This window comes from Phoca vitulina, unplaced genomic scaffold, assembly GCF_004348235.1.
Source record: "Phoca vitulina isolate PV1807 unplaced genomic scaffold, GSC_HSeal_1.0 scaffold6, whole genome shotgun sequence".
Taxonomy (NCBI): domain Eukaryota; kingdom Metazoa; phylum Chordata; class Mammalia; order Carnivora; family Phocidae; genus Phoca; species Phoca vitulina.
In genome coordinates, this window is record NW_022589709.1 from 51,143,556 (window position 1) to 51,158,711 (window position 15,156).

The 15,156-nt window shown below is 40.2% G+C and overlaps 2 protein-coding genes across 4 annotated transcripts in view; one reads left to right on the top strand and one right to left on the bottom strand.

The window, feature by feature from the left end:
- IQGAP2 (IQ motif containing GTPase activating protein 2) overlaps positions 1-15,156 on the bottom strand; it is a 294,620-nt gene that overhangs the window by 83,391 nt on the left and 196,073 nt on the right. For all 3 annotated transcript variants that reach the window (XM_032404163.1, XM_032404164.1, XM_032404162.1), the window contains exon 14: positions 1,071-1,161. In XM_032404163.1, coding sequence (XP_032260054.1) covers positions 1,071-1,161 — 91 coding nt within the window. The remainder of the gene's footprint in view (positions 1-1,070; positions 1,162-15,156) is intronic.
- Positions 4,187-10,484, top strand: F2RL2 (coagulation factor II thrombin receptor like 2). Its single transcript, XM_032404165.1, has 2 exons — positions 4,187-4,411; positions 8,488-10,484. Exons 1-2 carry the CDS (start codon positions 4,351-4,353, stop codon positions 9,558-9,560), a joined length of 1,134 nt encoding a protein of 377 aa, XP_032260056.1. The 5' UTR covers positions 4,187-4,350; the 3' UTR covers positions 9,561-10,484.

Below are 15,156 nucleotides of genomic sequence, written 5' to 3' on the forward strand. Positions count from 1 at the left end.
AAAAGTCTGATTGTGTCCTTTCACCTCAGCACAGCCACCACAGTCAAAGATCGTAGACCTCTTTAGGGGAAGCCTGGAAGAAAGATGAACTGTGTAAAGTTTTGATAGTGTAGCAGTCCGTTCTCAAGAGGACTGGGTCTCCCCTTCATTCAAGGGGTTCTTGGTCTGTAAATGATTAAATACGGGAATTGATTTAGGGGACAAGACTCTCTGCTCTTGTTATTCAAGTTACACTTCTGTTCATTTGACCTAGAACTCTTCTAACACTTGTACAAATCAAGTATGAATTTAGGAGACGGTCTGTTTCATTTCTAGGAACACCATGGTCAATCAGCCAATTCCATTGGTCTCTGTGAGTCAGATTATTCTGAGGACGGCTTTGACTCTGCTGTCCACTACAGCAACCACACCCACTGGCCTTTGGTGATTAAGAGCTGCCACCTGGCCTCTAGGGCCTGCCGCAGATTTTGGACTTGCCAGGCTCTCCACAATGGCATGAGCCAATTCCTTAAAATAAATCTCCCTCTTTCTCTATATATGTGTGTATATAGATACTACATACTTTCCAGAGAAACAACTATTTACCTACACACACACACACAGATACACACAGATATAGGACTATATATATAGCTCTGTTTTTTTTTTTTTTTCCCCAGAGAAAAATATGTATGTAGTTCTGTTTCTCTGGAAAATCCTGACTAATACAATGGAAGACATGGAAGGGAGGAAAGGCATTTACTAAGCAGATTGGGCTAGTTTCCTAAGGACCAAGATAAAAAAAGGGCTTGCTCACACTACAAATTTCAGAGTTTAGGAACCATTTTTTGCTTTCTGGATTTTGTTCAGCAACACCCTCACATTTCACTAGTTAGCCCCTAATCACTGAAAAAAGTGCCACCACCAGTGAAGCTTATTTTTGTATAGACACTCAACAACTGAAATTGCTAAGGATCCAAATCTTTTCAGATACTAAAACTACAGAAGTTAAAAAATTATTTAAATAAAAAATAATTCAGTGGCTTAACCAGCAAGGCACATGGGGCCAGCAAAAGGAGATGAGGGCTTACATTGTTTTGCTTTGTCCTTGTCCATGTTGGCCTCATTGACCGCATGCTGTATCTCATCCAGCCAAAGAACTTTGGAAACACTCTCCGAGTCCTGGGAATATTGTCACAGAATAAAAGAAAGAATAGTGAATGATGATGAAACAGAATCAGTAACTGCTTTTCAGGAGCCTATTTTTTATAGTTTCTACAAACTCTCATTCAGCACCTACCAAGCACTGTCATAACACTGTACAAACCATTAATGAAATAACCCCCAAATCCAACCTCTTCTCCCTTCTCTACTGTCACCCCTTTAGTCCAGCCTACCATCATATCCCACCTGGATGGGTGCATTGGTCTATTTGTTTTTGTTGCTTCCAAGACTGCCCTCTACCACAGTGGTCCTCTACAGGGAAGCAGATGATCTCTTCAAAATGGACATCTCACTAAACAATCCCTCTGCTTAAACTCCTCCACAGGTTCTCCCCTGCATGTAGGAGAAAACAAAACTCCCTTCCCAGGGACTGTGGGGATCTAGCGATCCAGCCCTGCTGACCCCTCTGGCTTCACTCACACTCTTCTATTGCCTGTCCCAGATGTGCACACCAGCCTCCTTCAGATCCCAGCATTCTACCCTGGCTGTGTGGTGGTTGTTTCTTTCTGACCCTTCAGGCCTTAATTCAAATGTCACCTCCTCCTTAAAAGCCTTCTCTGAATACTCTCTTCCTTAATCACTAACTGTGGTACCCAAGGTGGCCCAGAGTACCACAGGATATTTTAAATTTGAGGGAAATACAATGACATTTATCAGACAGAGAGACAAAAATAAGGCAAAGAACCCTCAAGGAGCTAACAGTTTAGTAGAAAAGATACATTTATCTAAAAATAATTATAATACAATGTGATCATGGTAATAATAGCTGTAGATACATGATCTACAGTCAAGAAAGGATTAACTTATATAGGGGTGAATTACAGGGGGGGAGAAAACAGTAGCTAAGGACAGCTTCAGAACAGAAGTGATAAAAGCAATCAAAAGGTATTAAGTTATCTTTACGATTCACTTTACTTTTGGGTTGGTTGTGATGATCATACTACAAACATGGTGCTGGCATATAATGTAACTAAATGGGACTTCCAGACAGTAACTGCCAAGATTACATAAACTTGCCCAAGATTACAAGTAAATACTATCAGGAAAAATTAAATATTTTCAAGAAAGAAGAGACATTTATTTTTAAACAATTGGAGACATTTGCCCATGTGTAGTATTAAGTGTCATGTGCTAAATGCAAAAGCAAGGCTGTGATGAACAGAAAGTAGCTCATCAGAGCTATGGAGAACCAGCTCCATCATTTCAGACTCATGATAGATGGATGGGTTTCAGGGAGGAGAAATAATAATGCAGCAGCTCCTCCGGCAGGCTTCAATACTATTTCCCTCAGAGACTAACCCGAGATAATGTTTGTGGAAAGCACTCTGAAATGAGACAAATACAGCCTAAAAACTACATTCCACACAAGTTCATTTATATATGTTTCAGTTTTTTTGAAGAGTATTTACCAAATTCCTTCATAACTTATCGCTATAGAAGATACACCATACAAACTTTTGCCCAGATGAGAAGTTAACAATCCCACTTCAAAGCTTAAAGTATCCGTTTTATAGGGCAAACCAAAGAGAAACTTGACAAAGCAAATGAATTTAAGTCAACAGCTTAAATCATGACTCATTACACTAAAGGATGCTTAGAGTTAAATACAAAACCAGGAGTAAAAACTGAATCCTACCAGTTTAAGGTCTCCTTTTAAATTGCTCACTAGAAGTCTGGAACTATATTTATAGGATGGTCAGGGTTCTACCTCTAACTAAAGAGCCAGATTCAGCATATGAGTTACAAATGGATTAAGTAAAGAGAGGTTAGACCATCTGTAAATCAAAACATAAATTCCTGAATTTAGATGAGTCCTAGACAATTTTAATTAAACAAAAATGTACCCCTTTCAATATTTTGTGGCACTTTGGTTTTTATTTCTGCGGATAAAATAACTTTTGGTCTCAGCTTCTGTTACCATATATTATGTAGTTGAAATATCTGACACTGACTTTTGATTGCAAAACTCTTCCTGTGACGCAATTTAATCAAGTGTGAAAAGTTTACACAGATCAATTCCTTCCTGGCTTATCCCTCAGCCTGTAAGTCTTAGGTGAAACCTGCACTTTCTGATTCTTGCTGCATTTTATATGCAACATGCTGTTGGATCGTTTGGCTTAGTGTTTAACCTTAAATTGTGTTAATTACAGAAAAACCCGTTACAATGCAGTTTGTTTGTTTTTTTACTAAACATTAATCATATCCTCCAGGAAATAACTACTCACAAAAGCTTATATGTTGTGCAACAATGTGATCATAGTAAATACTATTGAGTTGTACACTTAATAATGATTAAGATGGTCAATTGCATGTTACACTTATTTTGCCACAATTAAAAAAAGAAGCTTATTATAGACCTGCTCACCAACAACCATGGAATAAACAGAGTTCTCTGCGTTTCAATGTTGTATCATGATTTCAGTTTAACCAACAAGTATGTTGAGTTACGGCAAAACAAAACACCATAAAACCAAGTCTGGCCAAGGAGTGATGACAAATTCAGACCAATGTGACACTGATGGAGAATTTTCAAAGTAATCAAGCTCTGACATTTAACTTCCTAAAAAATGCTTGTTTTCCATAATTCATTTCATTTATAATTATGTAAAGAGTTTAAGAATTACGATTTGAAAGAGCTGGGAGGATAAGGAAAGGATAAATTCTGACAGCTCAATTACTGAGTAGAAATTACACTCTGGAAGTGTGTTTCTTATAAATGGATAAAATTGAGATATGTGACAGTCTCAAAACTAACTGCTACTCAACATCTACTGTCAGCTTACTTCTGGAAAGGACTGTATGTTACCTACATTCTTTCCATGCACAGAAGTATAATGGTTGGGAATTACAGCATCTACTCTGAACGGATTATTAGGGGTGGGTAAGAGTTAAATGATTTTCTCTGGGGATAAAGTAATGTGCTCAGAGGCTCAGCCTGAGTCATGCGCACTGCAGCATGAGCACTGTCACACCCTTTCCGTCCAGAGGACCTGGGCAAGTTTCCCAGTCTGCGGAGCCCAGGACAGCACACTCTTAAGGAGAGAACAAGGTTTCCATTTGCTGTTAACACATGAAACTGAGGTGGAACTGTGCTCCCTAGTTCTATACATTTAATAACATCTGGGAAACAGAACTCAGGTCACCAAGATGAAAGCCCTCATCTTTGCTGCTGGAGTAATGCTTCTGTCGCCCACTTTTTGTCAAAGCGGTAAGCTCTTTTCTCATGGGGCATGTTGGGGGTGCTGGTTTGCGTAGCAAGAATGAACTGCATCCAATTTTCTTTGCATTTCACACAGTCTGCAACCCAAAAGGCAGAGCTTTGTGTTTGTTATTAAAAGGTAGCATCATAGAAGTGAATAGCTATGGTCTGTTCACTCTATTCAACCCTTGCCAAAAACTAATGTTCTCTGCTGAGATTTAAAAATTTGTGGCGTGGTCAAGATTTTAGATCTCTAAAATGAAGAATCAAATTTCTTTGTGAGAAGATTCTGACTTTCTAAGAATTTCCTCTGAATCAACAAAAATAGTACACTTTCAAGAAATTTAAAAAAATCCCAAGTTTATACATTCTCTTGAAGCACAAATGGTGGGAAACAAGGATATTCCCAGAAAGAAAGAGTGGTCTTTCAATAAGTAATGCTAACAAGTTAGTGTTTCTTAATGAAATACCTTTTTTGACTTTTTCTTGTATCACGGAGTTTTCCCTATGTTCACATGATTTTTTATAGTTTGAGAAATGAGATCTCCCAGATACTATTATGCAACTCTTAATGTGTTTCCTATTTCACTCAACACAATGTTAGCCTGTCACCTCCTGCTTACTCCAAAATAAACCAGTTTGCAATAGATCTGGATCCACAACTTTTTTTTTTTTTACTGTTAGGTCATTCTCCTGCCAACATTGTTAGGAGTGGGAGAGTGGGAGAGCTGGGGTGAGGGGCAGCGATGAAGTAGAATAAACAGAAATGCAGCAAAACCAAGTCTCCATAAAGGAACGTTGCTTCAGTTGCCAAGGTGGTTGTAGGACAGTCCCAAGAGAACCCACTCAGAGCAATAGCACATGTGTGATTCATGAAAAGGACAAGTGACTGTTCTTTCTGGGTGTGGATGAACGCGAATACAGCAGAAAAGCAAAAGAAAAGCGGTTTGTGAAGGGGGTTCCTTCAAGATGCTGGTGGGGTTTCATAGAGGCGAACAGGGGGCATTTAAAGGTGACAAAGGAAAAGGCAGTGCATCTGCTTTCTTCCATGGGGTGGGGGGAGAAACGTGAGCGAAGAACCGATTGTTTAGAGGCTGAAATCTGGTCCCCTTGGATCAGTCCTTTTCTCAGAACTTTCCCCAAGTTAAAAACATTTCAGAAACATTCTGCCAAATGGAAGACTGTATTAAGAATTCATCGAGGGGCGCCTGGGTGGCTCAGTTGGTTAAGCGTCTGCCTTCGGCTCAGGTCATGATCCTGGAGTCCCGGGATCGAGTCCCACATTGGGAATCCCTGCTCTGCAGGGAGTCTGCTTCTCCCTCTGACCCTCTCCACTCTCATGTGCTCTCTCTCTCTCATTCTCTCTCTCTCAAATAAATAAATAAAACATTAAAAAAAAAAGAATTCATCGAAATTTTTAAAAAATATGTAAAATTTAACAATGAGTACTATTCTGAAGGCATACCAGACTCCAAGGAATAAGACTTATTTAAGTTGAACCAGATCTGGAATTCTCATGGAAAAAGGAATCAAGACTTTTTCACAAAGTCACTGTTTACCCTGTTTTTAGGCACCATGTCTTGCTTAACCACAGGAATTTTCTGCAAACTGACAAACACTTCATTTCAAACAGCTCTTATCAGATCTTGAGAGGAAACAGCTTGTACACCATGTTCTTCATCCACCGTCTTCCAGCTTTGTGCCTACTTCCCAAGGCACTTCTCTATGGGTGATATCAAATTTAAGCATTTTCCAAAATGCAAAATTGAGAACGATTTGTGTGGCTGAACTCAAGCATCATGCAACACACCTTCAGAATTCACATCCAAACACAGGTACAGAACACTTCCCAGATTTTTCTTTCTTTTTCATTAATCTCTTCTCCCGTAAATGACACCTGAACACCTCCCTGTCCCTACTTGTTCAGGCAACACTTTCTGTCTTATACACTGAATTCAGTTTGTGCAATCTCAAGGTTACGAGGGAGGCTTCAATTTCACCTGGGGGTGAACTGCTAGAGATTACAGCAAGAAGAGAAACTGGCTTTGAATGAGAACCAGGCTATTAATCACTAACTCCAAGTATTCAACATGTAGGAATCCAGAGGTCATGGGAAAAGATGTAATTGGCAGAGCAACGGTATTTTAAATTAATATGAGGTTTGAAATCAGCATGAAAGTCCATCTTAGAAATTTCACAGGATCTACTTTCTGTACATCTCCAAGATTAATTTATGGAAAAATTATATAATGAGAAATTGGTTTGAGTATTAAGGTCTAGTGTATTTTTGAAATTGCTCTTGCATAAGTTAGGATTATTAAAATCAGCCTGCCAACCAATGCCCAACATTTATAGTATGTAGTTGTTGTGTCTCTATTCCTTTTTGTTCCATTTCCAATTTTCATAAATGGAATTTTTTAAATTGAAGTACAGTTGACATACAGTGTGTCATTAGTTTCAAGTACACAACTTAGCGATTCAACAATTCTACACGTTGTGTGGTGTGATTACCATTTGTCACCCTACAATGTTATGAGATCACTGACTGTATTCTCTATTTCCATCTTTTCTTCCTTTGTTTCCTCTCCTCTTGTCCCTTGTCCCATCTTCTTGGCCAACATCATCTAGAGGAGAAACCTGCCTCCTGCCTCTCCCTCATTGCCACCAGAGCCAACTGGATGCCAAGTCCTTGGAGGTGCCATCAGTCTCAAGTGTTCATCTTCGTCATTCTACTGCCATTGCTCTAATCCATTACTGTCCGCCTTGAGTTTGAATGACTACAGTAGCCTCCAAATCAGTCCCCCTTGCCTCTAATTTCTTACCTTTTCAGTCTGTTCTCTACACTGTCACCAAAGTCATCTTAAATATAAGTCAAATCAGGGTTATATTAGCATGCTATTGCTGCTGGAACAAATTACCACAAACTGAGTGGCTTAAAACAATACAGATTATATTTCTGGAGGTCACAAGTCCTGAAGTCCAGGTGTCAGCAAGGCTGTGTTCATTCCGGACACTCTAGGGGAGAACCTGTTGTCTTGCTTTTTTCAGTTTCTAGAGATCACTTGCATTCCTTGGTTTATGGCTCCCCCTTTCATCCTCAAAGCCAGCAGCACAGCATCTTTAAATATCTGGCATTGACTCTCTTGCCTCCCTCTTATAAGGAGTCTTAGGATTACATTTGGCCCACTCAGCCAATCCAGGACACTGATGCCATCTGAAGATCCTAAATCACATCTGCAAAGTCCCTTTTGCCATATAAAATAACATATTCAACAGTTCCCGGCATTAGCAGGTGGAATCTTGGGGGCCCATCATGCTGTCTGCCACAGTGGCCATGCCTCTGTCCACAATTTTGTACGTGCATAACCCCAGCATCTAAGAATGGGCACGTCATTTCTTAGTATAGGTAAGAGGCCCTTCAGAGACTTGGCTGGAACCTACTCTTTCATCTCTCAGATGCACCTTGTGAGCGTAAGAGGACAAGTTTTTGTGCATCTTCTCCACTAGTCTGACATAGAGTTTAAAACTCTATCACTGGCATATAAATATGCAATAAACATTTGCTGAATTAACTTATCTGACATTCCCACATCCCATACCAGCCCACACTATGCCTCTGTCCATATTTCACCATCCAGATTCTTACTCATCTATTAATTTCCATCTCTCCATGAACCTTGCTCATCTTTGTTCATGTTCATCTTTTTCCTGACATTCTGCTCAAACACTTAAATCTGTTAACTACTGTCTGGATGCCTATATGATTTAGAGTCAACATGACTTTGGCCTGTAGAGGTCTGATATGCTATTACTGTTTTCCCCAGCAGTATTATAAACTTTCTACATGCAGGGAGTTGCCATCTCATTTTTGTTCCTGCATGGGTGAGCACAGTGCTGGGGCATATGATATATACCAAATGCATTCCTGTTGATTACCTGATTTATAGTGATTTTTGACAATAAAAATGATCCTCAATTCTACAACTACAGAAATTATGTAGCCTAAGGCTTTTAGTTTTATTGTCTCCTGAACCTTAGCCATGGGCTCAGCAACGATCCACGTTAATACTTCTTCTCAATTACAGGCATGGAAAATGGTGTACGCACCTTGGCAGAACCAACCTTACCTATTAAGACCTTCCGTGGGGACCCCTTCAGTTCTTTTGAAGACTTCCCCCTTTCTGCCATAGAAGGCTGGACAGGAACTACCACAACTGTAAAAATTAAGTGCCCTGAAGAAAGTGTTTCAAATCTTCACGTGAATAATTCTACCATGGGTTACCTGAGCAGCTCCTTAAGTACCAAACTGATACCTGCCATCTACATCCTGGTGTTTGCAGTAGGTATGCCAGCCAATGCGGTGACCCTGTGGATGCTCTTCTTCAGGACCAGATCTATCTGTATGACCGTCTTCTACACCAGCCTGGCCATTGCAGACTTTCTTTTCTGTGTCACGCTGCCCTTTAAGATAGCTTACCACCTCAATGGGAACAACTGGGTATTTGGAGAGGTCATGTGCCGGGCCACCACAGCCATCTTCTATGGCAATATGTACTGCTCCATTCTGCTCCTCGCCTGCATTAGTATCAGCCGCTACCTAGCCATCGTTCATCCTTTTACTTACCGAGCGCTGCCCAAGCGGACCTATGCCTTCATAACCTGTGGACTGGTGTGGGCAATGGTTTTCTTATACATGCTGCCATTTCTCATCCTGGAGCAGGAGTATTATCTTGTCCAGCAGGACATCACCACCTGCCATGATGTCCACAACACATGCGAGTCCTCGTCTCCCTTCCAACTCTACTACTTCATCTCCTTGGCATTCTTTGGATTCTTAATTCCCTTTGTGGTCATTATCTACTGCTACACAGCCATCATTCGGAGGCTTAATATGTATGATGACAGATGGTTGTGCTATGTTAAGGCGAGTCTCCTCATTGTTGTGATTTTTACCATTTGCTTTGCTCCAAGCAATATTATACTTATTATTCACCATGCCAACTACTACTACAACAACACTGATGGCTTATATTTTATCTATCTCATAGCTTTGTGCCTTGGGAGCCTAAATAGTTGCCTAGATCCACTCCTTTATTTTCTCATGTCAAAAATCATAGATCACTCCACTGTTTACCTTACGATGGTGAAATCATCTTAGAGAATAAGGAAGGCTATCTGTGAAAACATACATTCTTAGGATAACATATGCCTAGTGCAAGGAGTTCTATCCTGTCGCTCCATTTTTGAGTTCCTAAGAAATACTGCTTCAGAATAAAATATTACAAGAGCACTTTTTTACTTTACTACTTTTTCAGGGTTTTAAGAATGTCACTGCAGGAGCAAAGACATCACCATTTTCTTTAGGGCAACTGACACACTTGCCTGACTGGTACTTCAAGCTCTTTACATCTCCATCTTCCCCGCTTCTATGAGGTTTCTGCTCTAGGTGTCTTGGCGGAGGAGGTGGGACACAATGAAGTACAGGGAGAAGCTAAGATCTTCTGGGTACAGAATAGAGATAGACCCACAGCCCACATGAGGTTTGTCCTTGAAGTGAACTTGACTCCTCACACCTTTCATAGGCAGGCTGTGGAAGTCCCCTCCAGAGCTTTCCAATCTAATGGCTTTAGGTCAAGAGGGAATGTCACAGGACCTCGCTAGAACACTCAGAAGCCTTCGCTGAGTGTCCACGCTTTGCCAGCTCTCTCTCAGGCTTGCTTCCTAAGTCTAAGAGCAGTAGCTTTAGTAGTGGAAATAGAGCATTAAATATGAGCCTAAGGATCTGGGTTCTAGCTCAGGCATTAAACCACTTTTGGCCTATAAAATTAGGAGCTTGAACTGTATTGGCAAAAGCTAACACGTTGAAAACATTACCACTCCAAGCAATGAATCTGATTTGGTTAAATGGCCATTTTTTAAACACTATTTTCTTTCTCTGCCCATTTGTTTTGAAACTTGGTTTTTCTCAGCCTGTTCTTTCCCTGGAAAAAATCTGATTCTGTTATTTATTTGGTGAGGTCTCTATGTGTGTTTTCTAATCTCTGCTATTTTGTTACCTAGAAATTCCAGTTTTTGATGGAGGTTATTCTGTGCATTGCCTTCCCAAGGTCTGGCCTTGGAAAATAATAGAAAAAAAATTATATTACTAGTATTGTCAGTATAAAGTAAAGTTTGTGTGAAAGTATACAGCTGTTAATGATCACAATGGATAGCGTCTGCATGGAACTTGTGGCCAGCTTTATAAAAGATTGAGAACATTGATGTAAGTTGGTGAGAGTTCTTGATCCTTGTTAATAATATTTCAAGTGTAACCTTGCCTGGGCACCAAATTTCTTTTGTCTCATGGAGAAAGGCTGGGTAATAGGCATGTTAGCACATACTTAGCAGAAAAGACGTTTTCTATGTCTCTTCACTAGAGGCAGTGAATTGTGAGCTATTTTAAAATTAAAGGCTTTCCTTGAGAACTTAGGAATTAGACCCCCCCAAAAAAGTTTGGTTTTGCTACATGTATATTTACTACATAAGAGTTGTGTGCTTTTAACAAGTGAATATTGGCTGCATTTTTCTCCCCTAGGTAAAACTGTATTCCACGTGGTGACTTTATTTGCAGAAACCAATTCCTTTCATTGAAGTTTTTGTCATCTTAAAACTTACTATAGGTTTCTTTTTCTTTAAAAAAAAAAAAAAGTGTTTTTTTTTTAATTTTAAGTAATTTCTATACCCACCATATCTTTACACCCAACATAAGACTCAAACTCACAATCCAGAGATCAAGAGTCTCATGCTCTACCAACTGAGAGCCAGCCAGGTGCCCACAAGTTTCTTTCTCTTGCTTGCTTTAGTGTTTAACTGATTTTTATTCTTCATGTAACCACATACCTACTATAAAAGATCATCATGTGTGGGGTTTTTGTAGGTTTTTTTTTTTTTTAACTAAATCCAATGAAATAGGAAAGTCTGAACAATAAAACAATTCTTTTAAGATATTTTATTGTTTTGATAGTCACTACAAAGGATATGGTCTATGCACATTCCCATGGACTTGAACATTTATGTCAGCAATCCTTCATATCCTTAACCACTAATATCCCATCTCCTATCTAATCCCTAAACTAAGAGAAATGTCATTGACTTATAGGAATATACTGGGCATTTATAACAAAATATTTCCCCATTAAAAACTACATATAAGGAAAAAAATATTGGAGATGTTATTTTAAACTTCTAAATGACCTCATGAGTGTGTTCTAGTTTAGCTTTTTTTTCTTTTTTTTTTTTACATGCCCAACCAAAAATGATGTCTGATGTTGTACAGGGAACCTTGCCTTCTCAGTAAGAATTGAATGGGCTTTCATGATGCTTAGATGCTTTGGGATTTTATTCATTCACTCAGCAGCATGATATACAAAGCATGAATCTGGGCCCCACAGAGAAGACTTGGACCCTGAGAAGACTTGGATCTACAAGAAGCTAAAGAAGGGAGAGGATGAGCCCCTTCTTTACGTGGTACTTAATTAAGTGTTAATGAAATTAATATTTGTATGTAAAGGAACTACATATAAGTGTCAGAATAAAAATACAAGAAAGGGAGATGAGAAAAATGAACTTCTAGCTTGACAATCAGAAGAATGGTCCATTGAAGACTTTAAGAGATGGAAAGAATTAAGGCAGACATGTTAAAAACAGCTTTATAGTTAAGAGGCAAGAGCAAAGAGTGGAGAAATCAAGATTACAACAAAGCAAGAAGCTTGGCCATTGCCTACTTGGCAGGCAAGGTTTATTGGGAAGTAGAGTTGAAATGTTAGCCCTGAATGGCAAGCTAGAGATTTCTAGTTTATTCCAAAGCAGTGGACAGTCAGTGGCAGTTTTTGAACTGGGGGTTTTGAGTGATGTGCTCAATCTGCTATCTGAGGAAGAGTACTCTGGTGGTGGCCGGTGAAATGGAGGATAGGCTGGCAGTGAGGAGAATGGCAAGAAGGCAAAGGTTGGACTAGGGTAATGGACCCTAGTGATAAAAATAACTCAGAGTGAGCTGACGAGGTAGCCACCAGCATGAGAGTGGAGGGAGGCAGAAGAATTAAAAATGATGCCAGATAGTGAAAACCCAGAAGATCCCCAGTGTGGTTTGTGGGTGCAGCAATCTGTGTGTCTAGTAAGGACCTTGTGACACAGTCATCGCTCAGCCCTTACCTGTGTGGCAACCCGTCAGGGCCCACAGTAATATTTGCTATGTTCATAATTAATGCAATTGGATATAACTATATGTTGATATGTAGAAATAGAAATAGATGAACACACAAAGATGTATTATCACATCTGTATATCATCGTTTGACCCTTACCATAATCCTTTAAGACAGGCACTACTACACCCACTTGACACATGTGGAAAAGGAAGCACAAAGAGTTTGAGGGACTTGACTAAAATCTCTGGTTATTCTGTGACAAAGCCAATCCTGGAGCGGTGCCTGTCTGTCTCCAAAGCAAGTAACTTTATCTTCCAATGCTGGCAAGTGTGGCTTGTGCCACGACCATGGCTCCATCCGTGGGGACAGCAGACGGAGGAGACCCATTCTGCCCTCCCTGGGATGTGGGGACCCAAGGCTTGAGTTTCAGTCTCACCGTTCTATTCCCTGGCCTGCGATTTCACATTCACGTTCCCTCACATCAGGGGAGAGGGGGCCCAGCCCCCCAGCTGCTGGGAGGGTCAAATGAGGATGATTTACTGACGGCATCCTTAACACCCAGGGGGTAAGGCAACGTTACGGCCATCCCTGTCAGAAGCCCAACATCTCAGAAGTCCCCACATTGGGGGATATTTTTCTTCACCTGTAAGGAGCCAGTTCAGTAGCGTGGGGTGACTAGGATGTGTGTGTGCGTGCATGCGCGCGCCCACGCACATGTATATGATTATACGTGTGTATATATAAATACACATACATCCATATAAACATAGACACCTTAAATTTTATTTATTAAAACTATTTTTGTATAGGTAGTATATGGTACAAAATTTAAAATGCTGAAAAATATTTTTTCTTCTCCCCTCACCACTCAATTCTCTTTGCCAGAGGCAACACTTCTGAATGCTGCTCAAGACTACATTATGACAAAATATTTCTAATAACTTGTATTGAAGTTAGCTGCTTTGAAGGGAACACTTTGACTGGGCCAGTAGGTCTTATTCCAGAAACTAAGTTACAGGGGGAAACAGCCCTCTGTGAGTTCTTTACACTATTTTTTGTTTTGCTTTTTAAGTTTAGAAACATTCAGCATGTAATACATTCACTCTGTAAAAAATGAAACCCAAACAGCACAACAACAGAATAAGAAAGAAGTCTCCCAGGCCACCTGGCTAGCTTAGTTGGTACAGCATGCAAATCTTGATCTCAGGGTTGCGAGTTCGAGCTCCACATTGGGTGTAGAGATAACTTAAAAATAAAATCTTAAAAAAAAAAAAAAAAAGTGTCTCCCATCTACACCAGCTTTCTAGTTCACCTTCCAGAAGATGTTTCCTTCTATAAATATTTTATGCACATACAAGCATATGCTTACAATTGGTGTGTATTCCATTTTGAGGCATGTGGAAACACGTTTTTTTATTTAACGATATACATACTGAAGATTGTCCAATATAGATGCACTCATTCTTTTTAATGACCACAGAGTTATTTCACTATATGGATATTCTGCAATTTACTTAACTGACCCGCTCTTGATGGATATTTATGTTGTTTTGGGTCTTTTGCTATTACAGTGCTTCAATAAATATCTTCTTCCATCTGCCTTAACGCACAACAATATATGTTTCTGAATCAGACAGACCAGGTCATGGTTGCAGAACTAATTACTTTTTGGATAGCTTTGGACAAATGACTTAGTCTAAGTTCCATTATCTATAAGATGATAATAAAGAGATTTCATTCATATGGCTGTTATGGATTATAATGATTATATGAGATGGTATGCATACAAGTACTTAGTACCATGCGCGGCAAACAGCGGGTGCTCAATTAATGTTTGCTCTAGTCAAAGATGTTTTTCCTGTTTTGGATGAGGCAGTTTCTGGGTTGTGAAGACCTATACAGAGGAAACATCCACCCTTTGGGGTTTGGTTTGCACCTGGGGACATGGCAGCTACGAACAGGTCCCAGGTAGCATCACTACCACTCTCAGGGATGAGGTCATAAACTTCGCCACTTAGTACCCTTCCAAGAGGGGCTAGCGTCTGTGGAATTCCTCCCACGATCAGTATAAGCTCTGTAGCGAGGAAAAAACCCTCTGCTCTTTAAGGGGACTGTAGCCAGGTCGGTCTCCTCCTGTGCGGAGAACAAACCATGCTCACACCCTCCTGGCCCTGTGTTCCCTCCCTGCACCCTCCTGCTTTCCACCCGCCTAACCAGCTCCTCCTTCCCTTTCAGGTGCAGCTCCTGTTCTGTCTCCACGACCACTCCTCTTAGGTCTCTCGTCCTCAACAATCCCCTGTCCCTGCATCACTCTGTGCAGGACTTGTTTTGACATATACTTCTCTCACTATTATGTAACTATTCTATATGAGAATGCCCACTGTCTCAGTTTCTAAGCATCTTAAGGATAAGGACAGAGAACTTCAAATGTCACGTGTTCCTGGTATCATCTCCCCCCCTACCGGATGCTACACACGGTACTAAGCACACAGTATGTGCTCAGTCAATATCCAATGACTTGGACTCTGAACAAGAACTTAACCACCAATGAGTTTATAGTTAAAGTAGA

Bases quoted from the DNA above. Each gene is read 5' to 3' on its own strand.
- F2RL2 (XM_032404165.1), top strand. From the start codon at position 4,351: ATGAAAGCCCTCATCTTTGCTGCTGGAGTAATGCTTCTGTCGCCCACT. The intron at 4,412-8,487 runs GTAAGCTCTTTT...TCTCAATTACAG, and splicing joins GCCCACTTTTTGTCAAAGCG to GCATGGAAAATGGTGTACGC.